Below are 20,012 nucleotides of genomic sequence, written 5' to 3'. Positions count from 1 at the left end.
CGCTGCCTCGCTCTGGGTAACCCTCCACTCGGAACCCCGCCCAGAGCTCGCGAAGCGAGGGGGCGGGGCCGCCGAACATTTCCGGTGCCCGCCCAGATCCTCGGGCGTTGCGCTTCCTGCCGTCGTCGTCGTCGTCAAGTCGTCGTCGCCTGTGGGGCGTTTGTTTGGCTGCTAAGCGGTCTCGACGTTAGTCGGGATCGTTTCTGCGTTTGTCGGCGTTTATCTTTCTGGATTTGGGATCGGTGAGTGGACCAGGACGGGTTCCGACCCGTAGCCCCTGGGAGTCAGAGCTATTTGTTTTCTGTGAGGAGAAACAGAGGGGGCGGGGCGGGGAGCCGGGAAGAAAATTGGAATGGGTTTAGGAACTGAAGGGACCCCGGAGGCGATTGTTTTCACTCCCCTCACTTGCCACTTAAAGAAACTGAGATTAAGGAAAGGGGCAACTCCCAAATAGGGACGCGGTGTGGTTCAATGAGAAACGTTGAACTCTGAGTCTCAGGACGCGAGTTCGATTCTCTCCTCAACTCCTTAATACTTGTGTCTCCTTGGACTGGCCCCCCCGGAGCCTCTGTTCCCTCCTCGGCAGAGTGAGGAGTGGGTAGTAAGCTAGGGCTACTCAGCCTTTTGGCAGCATCGGCCCCCTGACCGTTTCTCAGATTCCTGGCTTTGAGTGTCACAAATACGTGAAAACGATCTAAGCAAAATCATTTTAAAAGAATTCTCAGTCCCGCCTCCTCAAAAGTCATAAAGTGCAGAGGCACGCTTTGAACCCGGGGCCCCCAACCTCGAGCCCCTGCTGAGATGAGGGGGAGGGGTAATGAGGGAGATCTTCTTTTTAAGACTCTTGTTCCCCAGAACAAGCTCCATTTGAGGCTGGACTAGAAATAATGGTGGGTGAGAATTGAGTCCTGGAGAATTCTATAGTTGTAAAAGGTGCAAACTAAGGCTGGGAGATCAAAGTGACTTTCCCTTCCTGACTTAACAAATGAAGGCAATACATTGTAGGCTCTACTATACATATGTACTTAAAGCAGATTAATTTAGAAGTATAATAAAATATTTAAGAATTTCTAAATATAAAACCTTATGAGAATGTTTAGTAAGGAGTACTTTTCCAAGGGTACATCAAAAAATTTGTCGCTTCATTGATTAGGAATCAGTTTTTTAAAAAAATTCAATCAAAATATTCCCTATATTCCTTTGATAAGCTCTCCCCCCTTTTCCCCCTCTCATGGTATCTCTATTGGAAAACTTATAGTAAAACCATTTTGCCCCCTGAGGAGAACCCCATATGTATCTAAGTTGCTAGAGGAATTTAGAAGGCATTCTAGTGGGCAGCCTTCAGTTGAAATTGCTCTGGCACACATTTGGTTTTAGATCAGTAGAGGGTAGGAGTGGCTGAGTGGCCCTCAGACTTCGGCTTTTATTTTATCTGCTTTATTTTAATGGACTATCCTCTTCCCCCCTTACATTTATATTTAGTTTTTGAACAATATGAGAATGTGCAAATATTTCTATGAAGCAAGAAGAGAAGAAAAGGCTATCATACATAATATATTTGTGGTTCCCCACCCCCTATGCTGGGTATCTTCCTAGACTTTGGTGATAAAAAATGATACTATGAAATGCTAAATTAAATTCCCTTTGCTTTCCGTGCCTTTCCAAAAATTCCTTAAGCTAACTTTTAGGGATTGAACATATAACAGTCCCTAAGTGGTGTGGCAGATAAAGTGCTAGTGCCAGACCTGGTAATTAGGAACACCTAATTTCAAGTCCTTGCTAATTGTGTGACTGGATTAGTCACTTGACCTATTTCACCCTCAGTTTCCTCCTCTGTAAAATGAGGATAATAACAGCATCTACATTATAGAGTTGTGAGGATCAAATGAGATAATGGCAAGCCTTAAAGTGCTGTGTAGATGGTACCTGCAATTATTCTTAGAATTTCAGTTACCAATACCTACAGACACATATGACTTCTTTAGTTCCATATGTGTTAAGAACTCTTTGGTGAAGTTTAAATTCAAAATCTAATCATGACCTACAGATTTCTGAGGTTTGTGAATTAATATATAATGCTATCTGATGGATCTATCTATATTTCCACACATGTGCCAGCTTTAAAGTTCTGTAACATGTTATCTGATATGTAGTTTGTCATTTGAATGGTACATTAGCCCTGTGAGGTTGATACTACAGGCATTGGCTCCTCTTTACAAATGATGAAATTAGTGATTGGATTAAAGGACTTGATTCTGTCTGTATGGCTGATAAGCATCAAATATAGAATTTGAATCCAGATTTCTCTGATGTCAGGGCCAGTACTTTATCCACTGTGATGCACTACCTTTTTTGTCATGTTCTCTAAGGTGAAGGGTTTTTTGGCACAGCATAAGATCTTTTTACTTTTATCCCTAATGACATCCACCTGTGAACCTAATCGTCAGATCAAAGGTATATACATTGTGTTCTTTTTGCCCCTTAGGAGTCCTTTAACTGAAGAACCTTTGATCTCTGGCATCCAGGAAGCTGTTTATGAAAGCCAAGCTACTCCAGGTATAAATAATACCCCTACTTAAATCCAATAAGTGAATATTAGGAATGATTAAAAAAAAAGAGTAAGAAGATGAATAATCATCATACAAAAGAGTTTTTGCTATCAAAAGGATTTGCTCTAGAATTCCTTATAGAAAGTTTCTCCAGTTCATTTCATATATGCTTTGATTTGCTGAAATTATTATAAACATATTGTAGGAAGCTAAGCCCATCTTTTTTTAAGGAATAACAATATCTAATAAAGTTTTCAGTCATCAACAAACTGAACACTCACCATTAGTTAATTATTACTATTAGCTTAGAAGGCAGAGAGGTTGATGCCATAACTTCACAGGAACTGAACCATAACTTTCAGCACATCTACAAGATGAAAAAGACTTGGTAGACATAAACTAATAGTTACAGTCACAAGAAGCTGCCTGTTTTCCATATAAATGCTTAAGCTTGTTTCAACCCAGAAAAGTGAACAGATAATGGAAAATTTAACTATATTTTCCTCAAAACATCATAGAGCACTAACTATTCCAAAAGGTTTTAGTGTTCACTGCAATACTCATTTTATTTCCTTTTTTGTTTGTCATTCTCGCAGAAGACATAGCGGGGTTTTTTTGGGGGGAGGGAGGAGAGAATAAATACTCATTTTCTTGGACTATTCTTTGTATGAGAATATAGAATGTAGTTTTTATTTTATGAAGTATATTTAGTTGATTTCAAAAGAAATTGTATTGTATAACTTAAATTCTCCTTGGAAGTCTTAAACAGTTTTTATGTAGAGAGGAACTATTCACTCATTTCAGTTGTGTCCAACTCTTTGTGGCCCCATTTGTGCTTTTCTTGGCCAAGATACTGCTATGGTTTGCCATTTCCTTCTCCAGCTTATTTTAAATATGAGGAAACTGAGGCACACAGGGGGAAGTAACTTGCCTGTGGTAACATGGCTAGGAAATGTCCAGTCTTGAGACTGTATTTGAATTCAGAAAAGATGAGTCTTCATGACTCCAGGCCCAACACTATTATCCACTGCATCACCTGGAGAAGAGAGGTAGGAATCTAATAAAGTGTATCTGAGCTATATAAAATAGCATATTGGCATTGGTGCTTGTTAGAGTGCTTATAAAACAGCTTATATTTGTAAAATAAAATCTTTGGTCAACAATTGAAGGAAACAAAAGGGGTTTTCACTGACTATGATTTTGGTTTTTCCCCCTTTGAAATCAAGAGCAAAGATGAGCAAGAACAAAGAGGATCCTCCCCATGAGCTGGAGAGCCAATTTATATTGCGACTCCCTCCGGTAAGATACCCTAGAAGATTAGAACAGATAAGTGAAGGTTGAGTTTGAATGGCTTTTACTTAGACTGTGTTACTTTAGACAAATTCATAGGGATTCTGTTTAGTTGTCAGGTGACACATAGAAAACCATTATTTAAGAGGAAATAAGGACACAAATATAGTAATATTTACTTGTGTATCTTCTTAATTGGAGTTATCTTTTCCCTTATTCATATCTATATGCTTTTGAGATTTTTTTTTCAAATAATATCAGTCTTGAATAGACTCCATCAACTGTCATATGGTCTTTGTGTCTTCACTGCCTATTACAGTGCATTATAGAAAAATCAGTCTTTATTGAATTGAATCAGATTTAGAGCTAAAAGTGCTCTCTAGTACTAGAGAACTTTTAGTTCAACTCCACCGTTTTACAAATGAATGAACTGAGGTCCAAACAGAGGAGCAAAGTGAGTTGCCCAAAGTTCCATAGTTATTAAGTGATTAGTACAATGACATCTTCCCAATATCTGTGACTCTAAATTTTATTCTCTTTCTGTGTCACCCTGTCATACTATAATTGATAGTCCCTTTTTCAGCTGGACTCCGAGCTTGTTTTGTTTTGGAATAATTGTGTACATATAAGGAGGTTGAGAACTGAATTAAGAGTATACCACATATAACACTTCTCCATGGACATTAAAGTATGTTGTCCTGTTGAAGCCTGAGTGCCACCTGGGAATGGAAAGAACAGTTCTTTTGAATGTTCTTTTAGGGCCTCTTTACCCCTTGATATCTGGATTTGAACTTGGAAATGGACCAAAAAAGTGGCATCTAATGGGAAATGGCACATATTATACTACCCTTGGATGGATTAAAAAAAAATCTTCTTCCAGATTGTGGTCAGTTTGTATATCTAGAATATTTGCAGATCAGACATTCTTCTGACTTTTAGCAGTTACAATTGGTGGGGAAGGCCTAAAACCTCGGGGAGGGAGGAGTCCCTTCATTGGAGCTCTTGGAATGAGGGTTAGCCTGTGTATTGGTTTGACTTAGACCTCTTAATAAATGGCAGAAATGGTTCTGTGGAATGCCAAGTAGTTGCTGTCTTTATATGTCTACCCAGAAACAGGTTCAGGGTTGAATTTAAGACCAGACTTTCCCTGTTACATCTCTTCTGTCATCTGGTATGCATGTGACCAGTCTTATATATTTTTTTGGTTTTGTTTTGTTTTCAGGAGTATGCTTCTACTGTGAGAAGGGCAGTACAATCTGGAAGTGTCAGCCTGAAAGATAAATTAACCATTGAATTACATCGTAAGTAGTACAATCCATATCTTCGTGGTCCTTTCTGTCCCTTATTGTGAGTTGGCAATATCTTATTTTTTTGAACTCAATTTTATTTTTCAGGTTAGCATTTGTTCCTTCCTCCTCCTCTCACTCTACCATTGGGAAAGCAAAAAAAAAAAAAAAAAGCAAAATTTGTTACAAACATGTAAATCAATAAAGCAAATTCCCACATTGTCCATGTCCAGAAAGCTACACTTCACTCTGTATTCTTGAGTTCATCAGCTCTCTTTATATCTCTGGAGATGGGCAGCATGTTTCATCAGGAGTCCTCTGGAACTGCAATTGATTGTTGAATTGACCAGAGTTCCTGAGTCTTTCAAAATCGTCTTTACGGTATCATTGTTGCTATGTTCATATATTGTGTTCCTGGATCTGATCACTTCACTACTATGAGTCTTCCCAGGTTTCTCTGGAACCATCCAAGGCGCAACATAGCTAAAAACTGGGGGAGTTAATCTATGTACACTGTATCTATGGGAGTATTCAGAGATTGAATCCCAAAGATCAGATGGGTAATGCTCACTGTCTCCTCTCTGATATAGTCACCCTTCTTGGTCCCTCACTATTCAAGGAAATAACAAATGCTGGCCTTTCTTTACAAAGATAACATTCCAGACCCCCCCCCCCCCATTATGCTTTCCATAATGGCTGATGTATCACTGAGCTGTTCACACAGTCTGGACAAAAATTTCCCTTGCATTTTGCATGCTTTTGAGAAATAACAGTCCAAGATTATGACTTTGTTTACTCTGTAACAGAACTGAAGAATCAAACCCATAACTGTGGGCTCTAGCACTATACTGGAAGCATAGCTTTTTTTCCTTCATACAAAATACATAATTGCAGAGATCTCCCCCTGTGGTGATAAATATTCTAAATTCAAAAAAAACCTCTATTAGTTTGAATGAGTGGGATAGACCACTTGGAATAACACAAAAATTCAGCATTTACATTAATATAAAATTTCCCACAGAAAATCACAGCTTCACAAACTATTCAGTCTTCAATCTTTAATTGGGAAATTCAGCAACTCCTAGTAGAGTTGGGAGTTGTGAATGTGACCTGGCATATTTCCTTAGAGGTTACAGGTTATATAACACAACTCTAAACATCTTTACTGTTAAAATAAATGATAGCATTCCCAATAAAATGCAATGTACACACAGAAACACTATCCTCCCCCAAACACACACGTACTTACACCCTCCCACCCTGTTACCATGAAGTTGCTCGTTACTGTGGCCTTAGGAGGCTTACAGTTCATTGAAAAGCTATCAAGAATAAGCTTTTGTGTAATTGTCCTTAGCCGATGGACGTCATGGAATTGTGCGTGTGGATCGTGTTCCATTAGCCTCTAAGCTGGTTGATCTGCCCTGTGTTATTGGAAGCTTAAAAACTATCGATAAGAAAACTTTTTACAAGACTGCAGATATTTGCCAGGTATGGATGGAATGGTTTTTCCTAATATCAATTAATTCTCAGGTCTTTTACTTATTCCATTGTATTTGAGGACTAACCACTTGCTATCACTGATTTCTAGGCTAAAGACACAAGGATGAGATTTCATGCTTCATTTTGGTGTTTTGAGACTTAACTGTTCATTCCCATTACCTTTGTCATGTAAACAGCTTGTGGAGTGTTGAACCTCTTGTCATTTGTAATGATTCATTAATTGAAAAATAGGAGCAGCTGGGATCTTCTTTGGCTCCTTCTGCTGAAGCAACCTGCAGTTGACCATACAGGTATATAGACTGGCTCTTAGTCATCATCTCCGCTGTTGATTTCTTGTTTTCTTTGTAACTCAAAATGCTGGGATCAGTTTTCCAACATACTCCTCCTCTACAGCGGTAAGTACTCTAGCGCCAAAAAACCATTTACTAGATTCTATATTTATAGTGCTATCTCCTGGTAAAGTAAAATGCCAAGGTACATTGCCCTCTGATCTTTTGTAAAGTTTTAACTAGTGCCTTTTATTTTCACATTCAAGTCATTTCTGGATACATATTCCCAACTCTCACACCCTCTGAGCTTTTCCATACAACAGAAAAACAGTTAAGAAAGATCATTTGCCATGGCCATATCTGATAGTGTATACAACATTCCACCTCACTGTCCTATTTCTCTTCCCCACCTTGTGCGGGGCACTTTACATTTCATCTCTTCAGGAGCCAAAATTTGTTGTTATAATTACAAAGGTTTAGCTTTATTTTGTTGTGCTTTTTTCTTTTACATTATTGTAGTCTTCGTGTATGTTGTTTTCCTGGTTCTGCTAACTTTGTTTTGCTTCAGTTCATGTGTCTCTGAAATTTTTGCTTAAAATTTTTAGAGTGCGGTACTATTTCTTTACATTCAGACACCCCCGTTTGTTCAGCTATTCTCTAGCCAGTGGGCACTCACTTTGTTTCGAGCATTTATCACCATGTTTTGATACATAGGTGGTTAAAAAATGTTTGTTGATTACATTTCAAAAGGTGCCATTATGAATATTTTGGCATGCATTATACCTTTGTTTTTTTGTTTTTTATGCCCTTGGAAGTATGTCTGGTTGGCAAAGGGTACACAAATGATTTTTCTTGTATAATCCTGAATTGATAGCTAGAATGATTGAATTAATTCACAAATCTACCAAAGTACAGAGTGTCCCTATCTTACTCCAATCTTTCTAGCGTTGATTACTTAGGTCTTTTGGCATCTTTTCAGTTTGCTGGGTACAAGGTGAAATCTCAAAGTTGTTTCAATTTATATTTCTTAACTGTGAATTCCTCCTTGTTCCAAATCTTTTCCACAACATTCTCCACTCCTCCTTTCTTCTAATCTTGGAGGAAAATGTAATCTCTCCTATCTGATGATTCCTTCCTTATTGCTTAGTAACATTCTCAGATATCCCCCCTGTCTAAAAGCCTGTTACTTGACCCTCCCCTCTACTCCCCTCAGGTTGTCCTCCTTTTCTGTCAGAATCTAATCATTGTCTCATTTTGCAACATGGATTCTAATCTTTCCAAGGTTACAGTGCTGTATTAATTGCCAAAGCTGACTGCTTTTTCTCTTTTTTGACCATTAGCCATTTTTGCCCGTTTTCTTTGTTGCACCATGTCCTTATGTCACCCTTTATGTGAGTGATGGCCCCAAGGACTTTCTCCTGAACCTTCTTTTTGTACAATACACTCTAATCCTGCCTGCTTCTGACCATTAGCTGAAGTGTTCCAGATGAGATGATATCAGGAAAGCTTTGCAGATCTTAAACACTAGCTATTATTATTGTTAGTCCACACTCATAGTCCCCCTAACTTCTCTGAAAAGAAAAGAGAGATTCTTTTTCATATATTTTTAGGGCCAACCTTAGATATTTACATTTTATTGCATTAAGCTTCACAGATTGCTATTTCTAAAACACATTGTCATTTCCCAAGAAATTTTAGTGGTTCCCTCTTGCTTCTAGGTTACAGTACAAAGCTAACTTTTGGAATCTTTCACAGTTTGGCTCCAGACTACCCTTCTTCCATGCTTATTTCATTTTCTTTTCCTTCATCTGCTTTGCATCCCAGACAAACTGACATTGCTATTACATAGGCTTTACTCCCTGCCTAAAATGTGCTCCCTTCTCACCTCTTATATTATGAGAATCCATACTTCCCTTCAAAACTCACTGTAGCCTTAGGTGAGTTGAAGGAATTTTAAAATGAGGGAGCTGAAACACTTTCTCCCATTCATTTCAGTTCCTACTTGGGCCTCACAGACTCATTCCAAATGCATGATTTTGTAACAGTTCAACATCCAAACTGAGGAAAGCAAACGAGAAACCCTACATACCAGACTTACATATCCAAGTTTGATTTATTAGAGATTGAGGGGAGTATTATGATCTGGCAAATCCACATCTATTTTGGTGGAGTGGGAGGCTAACCCCTATGATGGCTTCCCAGGTTTTGATATGGTGACTGGTAAGGAGCAAGGTGTTACCTGCTATCTCCATTTCCAGATCTAGGGTTTGGGATCTTTGTTTGATGAAGTGACAGTGTAGGATCCGAATATTCCCTCATTTACTCGAGTTCAGTTTAACAAGAGGGATGTGGCGAATTTTATCTGTGATCCCAAGTACTGTGGGTCCAGGTAGGTATTTACCTCTGAAACCATAGGAAAGAAAAGGAGACTTTCTTTGCTGGCTTTGGGGGGGTGAGGGGGGGTGGAAGAAAATAAATTCAAAGGCAATTACAGATCCATAGGGATATGGGGAAAATAGCCAATTAATTGAGGCATGAGTGTTCCCAGGGTGTTCTAGCCAGTGCCAGGAGAATGGCCTTGGATTGTTCTCTCAAGTGAGAACCAAAGACTTCTGCTGGGGATGCTTGTTGTTTTCTTCCCTGAGATTCTACATAATGTTAAGCCATTTTCTGTAGAGGAGTAGGAAATAAGCTTCTAGTACACAAAGGTCCTACCATAAGGGGAAAAAGACCCCTATTGCTAATAGACCTATATAAAAATGTGTGCATACCTGTGTATTTGCAAGCTATAGCAATTAGTTTACATTCTTCCATAGAAGGATGGCCTTGTTAGAAAATGTTGAGAAACATAGTCTAATACACATCATAAAAAGCTATAGAAAGCACACACCAGACACTAAGAAGTGAATCCCTGTGGTTCTAGTGGAAGGGGCCCTCCAGCACAAGCAGAGTTTAAGTGCCATCTCAGTAGGAAGTCTGTTTGATCTCTGCCAGTTATTGACACCGTCCCCTCTGGAAATTATTTTGAATATATTTTGTATTAGTTTTCTTTACATGTGTTGCTTTCTTTCAAAAGAATACAAGTTCCTTTAGGTCCGGGGCAGTTTAGTTTTTGTCTTTTTGGTATCTGTTGTTTAGCACAGCATCTGGCACATAATACATACTTAATAAATGTTCGCTGAATCGAATTATTGATTTAGAGCAGCCTTCCATATGGTTGTTAATATTTTGAATTTTCTTGATAAATGTTTATATCCTTTGATTACTATTTGAGGGAATGGCTCTTGGTCTATGTTAATTCCCTATATAGCTCAGATAATCAGATTTTTATTCGTGATCTTTGATTCAATTGATTTTCCCCAGTTGACCATTTCTTATGCTAAATCATATTGATATTGTGCACAAAAAACCTCAAAATTTTATATCATTGAACTTTTCTATTTCATCTTTTATGATCACCTCTACTTTGCTTGTTTAAGAATGCTCCCCTTAGCCACAGTTGTGAAAGGTACCTCTTCATTTTCCTCAAAGTTTTTTTTATGTAACCTTTTACATTTAGGTGTCTTTTTGGTGTGAAGGGTATAGTGGTCCTTTGTTAAAATCAACACCTGATGTCTTAATCAAAACAGCTTTTCTAATTTTTTTTTGGGGGGGTGCTATTTATAGATGCTTGTGAGTACTGTGGATGGTGATCTTTATCCACCTCTGGAAGAACCAGTTGCCAGTAGTGATCCAAAAGTAAATAAGAAAAAAGATAAAGATAGAGAGAAGAAATTCATCTGGAACCATGGCAGTAAGTGAGAAACTTTTTTCTTGCCCTGGTCTCCTTCTTACACCTCCTGAATCTTTGGTAGTGACTCAGACATTTGCCCTAAGCCTAAACCCATTTAGGCTCTTAGCCAGAGTTTTAAAAGGGCCTGAGCTTGAACCTATGACTTTGAATTCTAGGACCTACCTCTTATATACAGTAGCCTTCTGCCAAGTGCTGTAATTTCATAAAATCAGTTTGTGTCACTTCTAGGTAGGTTCTGTAGGATGTTTTCTTTTAATCAAATCTATTTAGACTGTTGTCTAAGCAACAATTAGACTGATCCATGTTCTTTTATTTTGTTTTAGTCACTCTGCCACTGAAAAATGTCAGAAAGAGAAGATTCCGGAAAACAGCCAAGAAGAAGGTAAGTTCTTACTTTATATAGGTTATTGGTTTCTTTGCCAGGTGACCTTAGCAGGTGAAGATGGGCAAAGGTATCAAGAGGAACTCTGGCTAAAGTACATTTTGGAGATTTGGACTGTGAGATTTACACACGGAAGGTACCACAGTGTGGTCTCACAGTAAGCCCTGGACTGAGCATAACCTCAGTAGACAGACCATCTTCTATTCCCACCTGCCTCATCCTTATAGATTTTAAAGGAAGCCACTGATAACCTGCTAAAGAACAAAAGGATAATTCTTTAATTAACCTCCACCAAAAAAAGTAATTACGCAGGCAGTTGGAGTCAGAGGCTATATAATGTTGTTTGTTCATTGTTTCAGCATGAGTTAATAGTTCATTTGAACTGAATAAGCTGGGAAGGGAATAACTGCTTTTTATGTCTTCCTCTCAATTTGTCTTACTGAAAAATGACCTCACCATTTCTATTCATCAGTGACCTTGTAATCTGTTTATCTCTGTTTCTTCTATTTATTGCAAAGGCAATGTTGGATTGTTACAAGTATATAAAAGCAATATCAGAAAATTAAGTCTCTGCTTTAGACAGTTGTGTGCTTTTACTGAGTCTTCTTTGTGAAGTTTTCATTTCAATTTGTGGCTTGACACCTTGGTTATTCTGGAGATAATTGCTTAAAATAAGATTCTAGGGAGAACATGCAGATAAGAGAGTTTCTTTTTATCAGAACGTTTCTAATAACAAAGACGGGCAGCTACACAGTGGCTAGAATGTTGGGCCTGGAGTCAAGAAGACTCATCTTCATGTGTTCAACTCTTGCCTCAGACACTTTGTACCAGTGTGACCATGGGCAGGGACAAGTCACTTAACCTGTTTGCTTCAGTTCCTCATCTATGAAATAAGCAGTAGAAGGAGACGGCAGACCACTGTGGTATCTTTGCCCCAAAACCCCCAAATTGGAGTCACAAAGATAGGACCGAAACAACTGAACAGCAAGAAATAACAAAGCTGCAAGAAAAAGAAATCTGGGAATTGCAATCTTCAAGCCAATTCATTTCTCAATAGCTACGAAGGGTGCAGGCTCTTATTGCAAAGGCAGCACAAATGTTTAATAATAGCTAGACTTTTAAGGGAGGATCCTTAGAATCAAAACTGCCATAAAGTTTTAAGATGGAAAAAACCAAGCTTCTCAATTCATGTGTTTGTTGGAGGAAAGCTCCCATATCCTTTGCAAGTTCAGGGGCTGGAAAAAGACTTCATTTCTTGCTGCTGAAGAATGGTGGTCATTCTGGTGACTCTTCCTGCAAGAGCAGGCTCTTCCCTTCCCGCTACGGGGCATTTAATGCTGTCATTGTTCTTTGTCTCTTCTGGCCCAGTATATTGAATCTCCAGATGTGGAAAAAGAAGTCAAGAGACTGCTGAGTACAGATGCTGAAGCTGTCAGTACTCGTATCCTTTCATATGCCAAAATTTGAAGCCTGGGAGATTCTCTGGGCCTGTAAATTTGTTTTCTTCATTTAGTTAGTTGCCTGGATAATCAGATTTGTTTTGTGTTGTGTGTGGGGGCCTCCGTTAACTGCTGTTGGTGCATTCTGCTATACTAAGAAGCTTGGCACAGTTGGGCTGAGGTCAGACCTAATTAAGTAATGCTTGACTTAGAGACTCTTTGGAGACCTTGGATTCTCTCCCCTTCTCTTGCCTTTTCCTTCATTGCACCTGTTTTCAGGTTGGGAGGTCATTGCTGAAGATGAAACAAAGGACAACGATAACCATGGTTCCCTGGCCAGCCTGGACATCTCTCCAGGAATAAGCGGCCATAAGCAGGGCCATAACTCATCAGGTACTGCATTCCCTTAAGCAGAGCTTTGCTGGAGATGAGTTTCTGACTGTTGGTTAAGCAGGTTCCAGAAACCTGCAGGTTCTTGTTTGCAAAGGATTCCTGGGCCTCCCTTCAGATCTTTCTTAGTGACTTGCTCTTTGGTTTGGGATTAGTATTCTTAATCCTTAATTAGTTAATGTGTGAAGAAGACTTTTCCTAACTTTTGTTTTTGAGGGGCATGCTGGTCCACTGTGCCCAGTCACTTACACTCTAGTGGAAGGTGTGTGAAATGTTGTATTTATTTGTTGTTTCCTCTTGTTTCACACTAGCTGAGCATGATGAACTTCGAGAGATATTCAATGATATCAGCAGCAGCAGTGATGATGATGATGACCAAGATCACCATGATGATGAAGATTTAAACATCATTGACACCGAGGAAGATCTGGACAGACCCTCACAAAGCACACTTGATGAATCTGATGAGCAACGCCAAGAAGATGAGAAAACAAGTGATCTCGGTAAGTCCTAAGCGTAAGGGCCAGCATTGGGGATGCTCAGATGAGTATCAGGCAATTTAATCAAGTGTGTGGCAAAGCTAGTAGGTCATGATCGTGCTCTACCACTGATGTAGGATAGAATAAAGGGAAACCAACTTTCTCTTAGTTCAAGGACTCCAGAAACAGATTGATGAGATGAAGGACAAGCACCAGGAGACTCAGGATAGAGCAAAACGCCAGGAGGACCTCATCTTCAAAGTGGAAAATCTGGCCCTCAAGGTGAGTTGTGATTGTCCCTCTAGGTGGCAGCACTTTTTCCCCCTCTCATATTTTCCTGTATTTGCTCATCAGTTCCCTTGGAGTGCCCTCTTCCCCCAGAAGTGAAGCTGCTTCTTCTTTCCTTCTTTTTTGCTTTTTATTTACCCAACATCTTTTCACAGAGTAGCTCTCATTAATAGTTGAATTAAATTGAGGCCATGTTCTCTCGTTTACAAAAATTATACACATCACTAGTCGTTTCTGGAAATAAACACCTCTTCCAAATTAAAGGTGCTTTCTCCTCTCTGCTCTATCCTCCCTACCCACCACCCCTCTGGAATGTATATTTCAAGCCTGTTTTTTTTGTTTGTTTGTTTTTTTTTTTTTTTGTCATTGTTGGTTTTTCATTAGCTCAGCATAGCTTACTTTGAGTGATTGTTTTATTTATATTGTCATCATGGGCATGTTCTTTTGGTCCTGTCTTAATTCAACATGGATCTTCCCATATTTCTCTGAAATCTTTATGGTCACAGAATCACAGAAAACTGTCATTCCTTACTACACAGTAATATTCCTTTACCTTTCAGAAACCACAATTTGTTCAGCATTCCCCAACTTAGGACACTCACTTTGTTTCTAGTTCTTTATTTTTCCCCACTTCTCTTATTTTTTTATTTATTCTGTGCAAAAACTTTTTAAGTTTTATATAGTTGAAAAGGTCTTTTTTGTCCTTAAGAATCACCTCTATTCCTTATTTAAGGAATTACTTTAGTTAAGGAATTAACTAGTTATAATAGTTTAGTAGTTAGAAATTAAGAGTTCTCTCCTGACCATGGTTCTGAAAGTGTCTATTTTTCTGTAAACTGTAATTTGCAAGCCATTTATATACTGTATGTATTGAATAGGGATTGCTTCCCCTCAGCTTAGTTCCCTTTCCTGACTCTCATCTGTTTCCTTCTACAGCAATTTTGGGCAATGTGAACTCTAAATTACCCTGAAATCTGCCCTTGCGACCCTTATCCACCCGCCATCTTTTTCTTTAAAATTGGGACACATCTGAAATCTTAAAAAAAGCATTTTGAGCATCTAATATGACCATTTTAGGGGAAGGAGGCAACTGGCTTAAGATAGATTTGTGTTTATTTAACATATATAGGACTGCTTGCCATCTAGGGGAGGGGAAAAATCGGAACAGAAGCGAGTGCAAGGGATAATGTTGTAAAAAAAAAAATTACCCTGGCATGGATTCTGTCAATATAAAGTTATTATAAAATAAAATAAAATATTATTAAAAAAAAAAGATAGATTTGTGTTAAATACCATGTGTGAATCTAAAAAGCAGGGATTAATCAGAAAGGATTTAACTTTAATTGAAGAATTCTGAATCTCAAGTCAGTTTGCATTTATCATATCTACAGAAAAGGACTGTGATATTTTTAAAAATGCCTGTATATGCCATCGCCTTCTCTTGGCATTCATTGCTTACATTGGAGAGCCAAGAATCGAATTCATTTTTTAAACTATCTTCTATTGCATGCTTGAGCAAAGATGAATAATTTGGTTTTTATTCTGACATGTTTAGCAAGGTTCAGTGAAAGGAAAATTTGTTATTGAAGCTCCTTATCTCTGAGCCTGGAGTAGGCTTCCAAGCCAGCTCCTACCTGAAATGGGGACAGATGGAGAAGTCCATGCTGACTTCATCCTTGGTGAGGCCGTATTTTCTGGTTGATCACAGAATGTGACAAATTTGGGCTGCTGTCCTTAAACAGAATCTATTGTATTGAGGTCACATGTGTGAAAGGACAGAATGGATTGGTAATTTCATGGGCATAGGGTATACTGCCTTTATCAGTATTGAATTGTACCATGTCTGCAGCTTTCTCTGCAGACCACATTGCTGCCTAGTGCACTAAGATGTGAAATGACTTGACTAGAGTCATACATCCAGTATATGTATCAGAAGCAAGCCTTTCTAACTACTTACTATAATGTTATGTAAATTAGTCATTTAAAAAAATTATCTGTGTAGTTTTGTAATAGTAGTTCTCACACTTTTTGGTTTTAGAACCCCTTTACACTCTTCAAAATTATTGAAGACTTTTTTTCCCAAAAGAACTCTTGTTTATGTGAGTTATATTGATTACCATATCAGAAATCCCAAATCTTAATATTGTAATGAAAATGGTTTTGATCTCCTCAAGGCTCTCAGTGCCCTGCAGGACTTCCAAGACCACGCTTTGAAAACCTCTGCTTAATAATAATATTAAAGAATGATAAGATTTCACTGGGATGAAGGGCCAGAATGAGACAGCATAGGAATTTCTGTTAAACTCTATCCATTTTGTTTCAAGGTTCAAGGTAGCCAAAGGATTAGAGTGGTTCTGATACCCAATCAGAAAAGGGTTAATAGGGGCAGCTAGGTGGTGCAGTAGGTAGAGCACCAGCCCAGAAGTCAGGAGGATCCAAGTTCCAATCTGGTCTCCGACACTTAACACTTCCTAGCTGTGTGACCCTGGGCAAGTCATTTAACCCCAATTGCCTCAGCAAAAAGAAAGAAAAGGGTTGATAGTCTATCTGAAGTCACTCATTATATAACCATTTAGAAGAAAAAAAAGAATGTTTGGTAGGGAGTTCAGAGCAAAGTGGTGCAGAACTACAGTAGAGAGTGTGGTTTAAAAACACTGAATCGATGGAAAGAGAGAGCTTTTGTTGTATTCCAGGGTTTCTGCTCGCCTAGCTGCTTGTAGAATCCTTTGTCTCCCTCGGTTATTGTCTCTTCATTGGTGAGGCCCAGAATTCATTGCTTCTATCACTTATTTTACAGTCCCGTCTTCAGGCTGTGCTGGATGAGCTCAAACAGCAGGAAGAAGAAGAAAAGCAGCAGGTAAGGAGATACTCTGAGACCAAGAAGGGAAGCCTCCATCAGCGTGCCATTGCTCCCCATCTCATTTTGACTGTCTGACCCCATTGGAATGGGCAAGAACCCACGGTGGCCCAATCCTCCCTGAATAAGATGGCAGAAAGGGAGGTGTTTCAGTGGTGGATGGTGTGGAACCAGTCTGAGGAACAGGTAACCATGTGGACGAGGGCTACTGGCTATTTCTCCACGTAGCTGCGTCCTTGGACTGTCGTGGCAATTTGAAAGAGCTCCTGTGGACCTGGCAAGGGTGAATTCTTGGGTTAGACTGGTTTTCACAACTCATTATGGGCCGTGTCCCCTTTTCCTGTGGATCACGAAGAACTCATTCCACCCTTTCTTTCATCAAGTCATAGAGCTCTCTGTCCAGGTTCAAGTACCCTCTAGTCAGGTGCTGAATCTTGTCATTGCTACCTGAAGACCACCCACCTTGCATCTCTCCCCTTCTTTCCTCTCAGAGGAGCACTGGCCTAAGTTAGGCCCTTACCACAACCTTCTTGACTGTTTCAGTGATCTCTTAATCTGTCTTCCTACCTCAGTCCCTCTTCAAGCTACTCTCCCCACAGCTGCCAAAAGAATCTTCCTTGAGGACTTGTCTGACCATGTTATTCCCCTGCTCAAGGGTTTGCAGTGGCTCACCATTACCTGTAGAATAAAATACAGATTCTTCCCTTTGGCAGTTAGGGTCCTTCGGAGTTTGCCTCCAGAATACCTTTCCAGATCGATTTCAGAGTACTCTCCTTCACATGCTCCTTACTTCAACCAAACTGGTCAAACTGAACATTCTCCCATCTTTTTCCCTTTGCAGAGTCTGCACCCCACGCTTGGCGTTTCTTCTTCCCTTCTCTGCTTCTTGGCATCGGGAGTGGGGCATCTGCACCTTTTTTTGTTGTGGACCCCTTTGATAATCCAGGGAAGTCTGTGGGCTCCCTCTCGCAATCATGATTTTAAATGATCATAAATTGCAAAGGGAACCAGATATGTTGAAATAAAGCTAGAACTTTTTTCCCATTCAAATTCGTAGGTCCCCTGACAGCTATCTCAGGTGAAAAATCCCTGTCCTGTAGGAAGCCTATATTGAACCCTTTAGGTGTCAGTATTCTCTCCCTTATACTGGATTTATGGACCTGTTCAAATATATTCTTCTCCGGGCCCCAGCTTCTCTCCTATGGAATATAAGCTCCTCAAGTTCTGTTGTGTTTCTCTCCATAGCCACAGCACTTTGCAGTGTCTTGCACATAGTAGGTACTTAAAAAATGTTTGTTGGATTGGATTAAAGAAATCAAGCGTGATGGGGCCTTGGGAGAGTGAAAGAGATTTAAAACTCCACGGAAGCCTGGGGTTGCTTGGGAGAGCTTCTTAGTGGCCTTGCAATGATTCGGCCTTTTTCAGGTCATAGTTTTGCTCAAATTTACAACCAAAAATAGCAAGTAAGCAAGCATATGAACTTTTTGGAGGGAATGGCATTTGAACTGAGCCTGGAAGACCAGTGGTTTGGATGAGGATTATATTGTAGGAATGGGGGAGCGAGGGGGAAGGGGTGGCTGCAGTAGCAGTCGTTTTGGGGCCCAGAGATGGAGAAATCATTAAAGGCTCAGCTAGAATTGAGCAAAGCCTAGTCCATTTTGGTGTGTGTGTGTTGGGGAGTAGCTGGAGACATGGCTGCTCAGAGAGGTAGGAATCAGAATTTGCCCGGCTTTGAATGTCAGACTAAGGAAGTTTCAACTGAATTAGGCTGCCAGGAGAAGTTGGAAGCTTCTGAGCAGGGAGGCCACTTTATGACGCCACAGTTTAGCCAAAGTGTTGAGAAAGGAAGGATCAGGAGGTGAAGAGACCAGTTAAGAGGCTGGCCTTAGCTAGTAGAGAATGGAAAGAAGGAAATGGACAGAAAAGGCCTCCCAAAGCTAGAGGCAGCAGCGCTGGGCAGGTGGCTGTGCCAAGGTGATGCATGAGGGTATGGGCCTTCAAGTATATACTCAGATTTCCAGCCTCTGGGCCTAAGAGAGCAGTGGCAGAAAACTGAAAGGGGAACAGCTGCTTGGGGGAGGGGACGGTTTGTTTTAGACATCTCAAGAGAGAGAGTCCTGTCGTGCCCTGTTGAACTGATTGGCCAGCTTTGTGGTTAGGAGCTGGAGTTCAGGAGAAGGAATGAGCCTGAAGATCTTGGAGTCTGAGTTGTCTGCAGAGAAGTGATGGAAGGTGACATGGAGGGATTCTCCCGTTTGGGAGGGCCGAAGGAGTGGAGCTTGGTATTCCGGATACGGGTGACTAGAGACCCTCTGTGGCTATCTTCCAATAGGTGGCACACATGGCCACACTTGTTTTGTAAGGCGTGTTTTCCCTACTTGAATGTCATAGGATAAAAGTCAACATTAGGCACAGGGATATCAAATAGAGTTTTCAAAAATCCCTGTCTCAGAGGCGGTACTTTTCGGTCCTACGTCAGCATGGCAGAATAGCTCAGGCGCTGGGATTCAAGAAGGGCCGGGTTTGGTTTTCACCTTGGAGATTTACTAGTTATGTGACTCTGGGCAGGTCACTTAGCCTCAGTTTCTTTATCTATAAAATGGGAATAAGAATAAAGCCTATCTCACAGGGACGTCGTAAGCACCCAAGCTCTTGTATAGAAAGCGTTTCTGGAAATGTGAGCTCTCATTAGTGCTGTTGAGATGTCTATATAAATAGTCAGAACATCAAATCAATTTCAAGCAAGCCAGAAGCGAGGCTTTGCATTCTGAACTGGTGACAAGTCAGATAATGCAGGCAGAACCATGACCTCTTCTCCATGCTCCTCACAGCCTTGCAAAAAGAAGTGAGGGACAGTAGAGGGACTCTGATTGTCTCGTCTCTTGGTTTGGTCCTGCGGCTGCCACTGTCCCATCTCCTGTTCCCCTGCAGAAAGTGTGATCTTCTGCCCTCTCTTCTAGCATTCCCTTCTAACACCCTTCTAGCACTCTTCTAACTCTTCCTTCTAGCACTCTTCTAGCACTCCCTTCTAACTCTTCCAGCACCCTTCTAGCACTCCCTTCTAGCTCTCTTCTAGTATTCCCTTCTAGCTCCCTTCTAGTTCCCTTCTTGCACTCCCTTCTAACTCTCTTCCAGCACCTTTCTAGCATTCCCTTCTAGCTCCCTTCTTGCACTCCCTTCTAGCACTCTTCTAACTCTTCCTTCTAGCACTCTTCTAGCGCTCTCTTCTAGCACTTCCTTCTAACTCTTCCAGCACCCTTTAGCACTCCCTTCTAGCTCCCTTCTTGCACTCCCTTCTAACTCTCTTCCAGCATCTTTCTAGCATTCCCTTCTAGCACTCCCTTCTAGCTCCCTTCTTGCACTCCCTTCTGTCTTCCAGCATCTTTCTAGCATTCCCTTCTAGCTCCCTTCTTGCACTCCCTTCTAGCACTCTTCTAGCATCCTTCTAACACCCTTCTAGCACTCTTCTAACTCTTCCTTCCAGCACTCT

At 40.3% G+C, this 20,012-nt stretch overlaps 1 protein-coding gene across 5 annotated transcripts in view; it reads left to right on the top strand.

The window, feature by feature from the left end:
* The first annotated feature begins 107 nt into the window (after positions 1-107).
* The window catches only part of TAF7L (TATA-box binding protein associated factor 7 like), a 29,287-nt gene continuing 9,382 nt past the window's right edge, over positions 108-20,012 (top strand). For 2 of the 5 annotated variants that reach the window (XM_051969097.1, XM_051969099.1), the window contains exons 1-12: positions 108-242; positions 2,486-2,556; positions 3,776-3,848; positions 5,062-5,140; positions 6,480-6,613; positions 10,561-10,687; positions 11,011-11,070; positions 12,433-12,510; positions 12,788-12,901; positions 13,210-13,401; positions 13,547-13,659; positions 16,463-16,522. In XM_051969097.1, coding sequence (XP_051825057.1) covers positions 3,783-3,848; positions 5,062-5,140; positions 6,480-6,613; positions 10,561-10,687; positions 11,011-11,070; positions 12,433-12,510; positions 12,788-12,901; positions 13,210-13,401; positions 13,547-13,659; positions 16,463-16,522 — 1,023 coding nt within the window. In that variant the 5' untranslated portion in view covers positions 108-242; positions 2,486-2,556; positions 3,776-3,782. The remainder of the gene's footprint in view (positions 243-2,485; positions 2,557-3,775; positions 3,849-5,061; positions 5,141-6,479; positions 6,614-10,560; positions 10,688-11,010; positions 11,071-12,432; positions 12,511-12,787; positions 12,902-13,209; positions 13,402-13,546; positions 13,660-16,462; positions 16,523-20,012) is intronic. The other 3 variants (XM_051969100.1, XM_051969096.1, XM_051969095.1) reach the window with 3 other exon arrangements.

Source organism: Antechinus flavipes, chromosome X (assembly GCF_016432865.1).
Source record: "Antechinus flavipes isolate AdamAnt ecotype Samford, QLD, Australia chromosome X, AdamAnt_v2, whole genome shotgun sequence".
NCBI lineage: Eukaryota > Metazoa > Chordata > Mammalia > Dasyuromorphia > Dasyuridae > Antechinus > Antechinus flavipes.
This window is presented reverse-complemented; position numbering and strand designations above follow the sequence as displayed.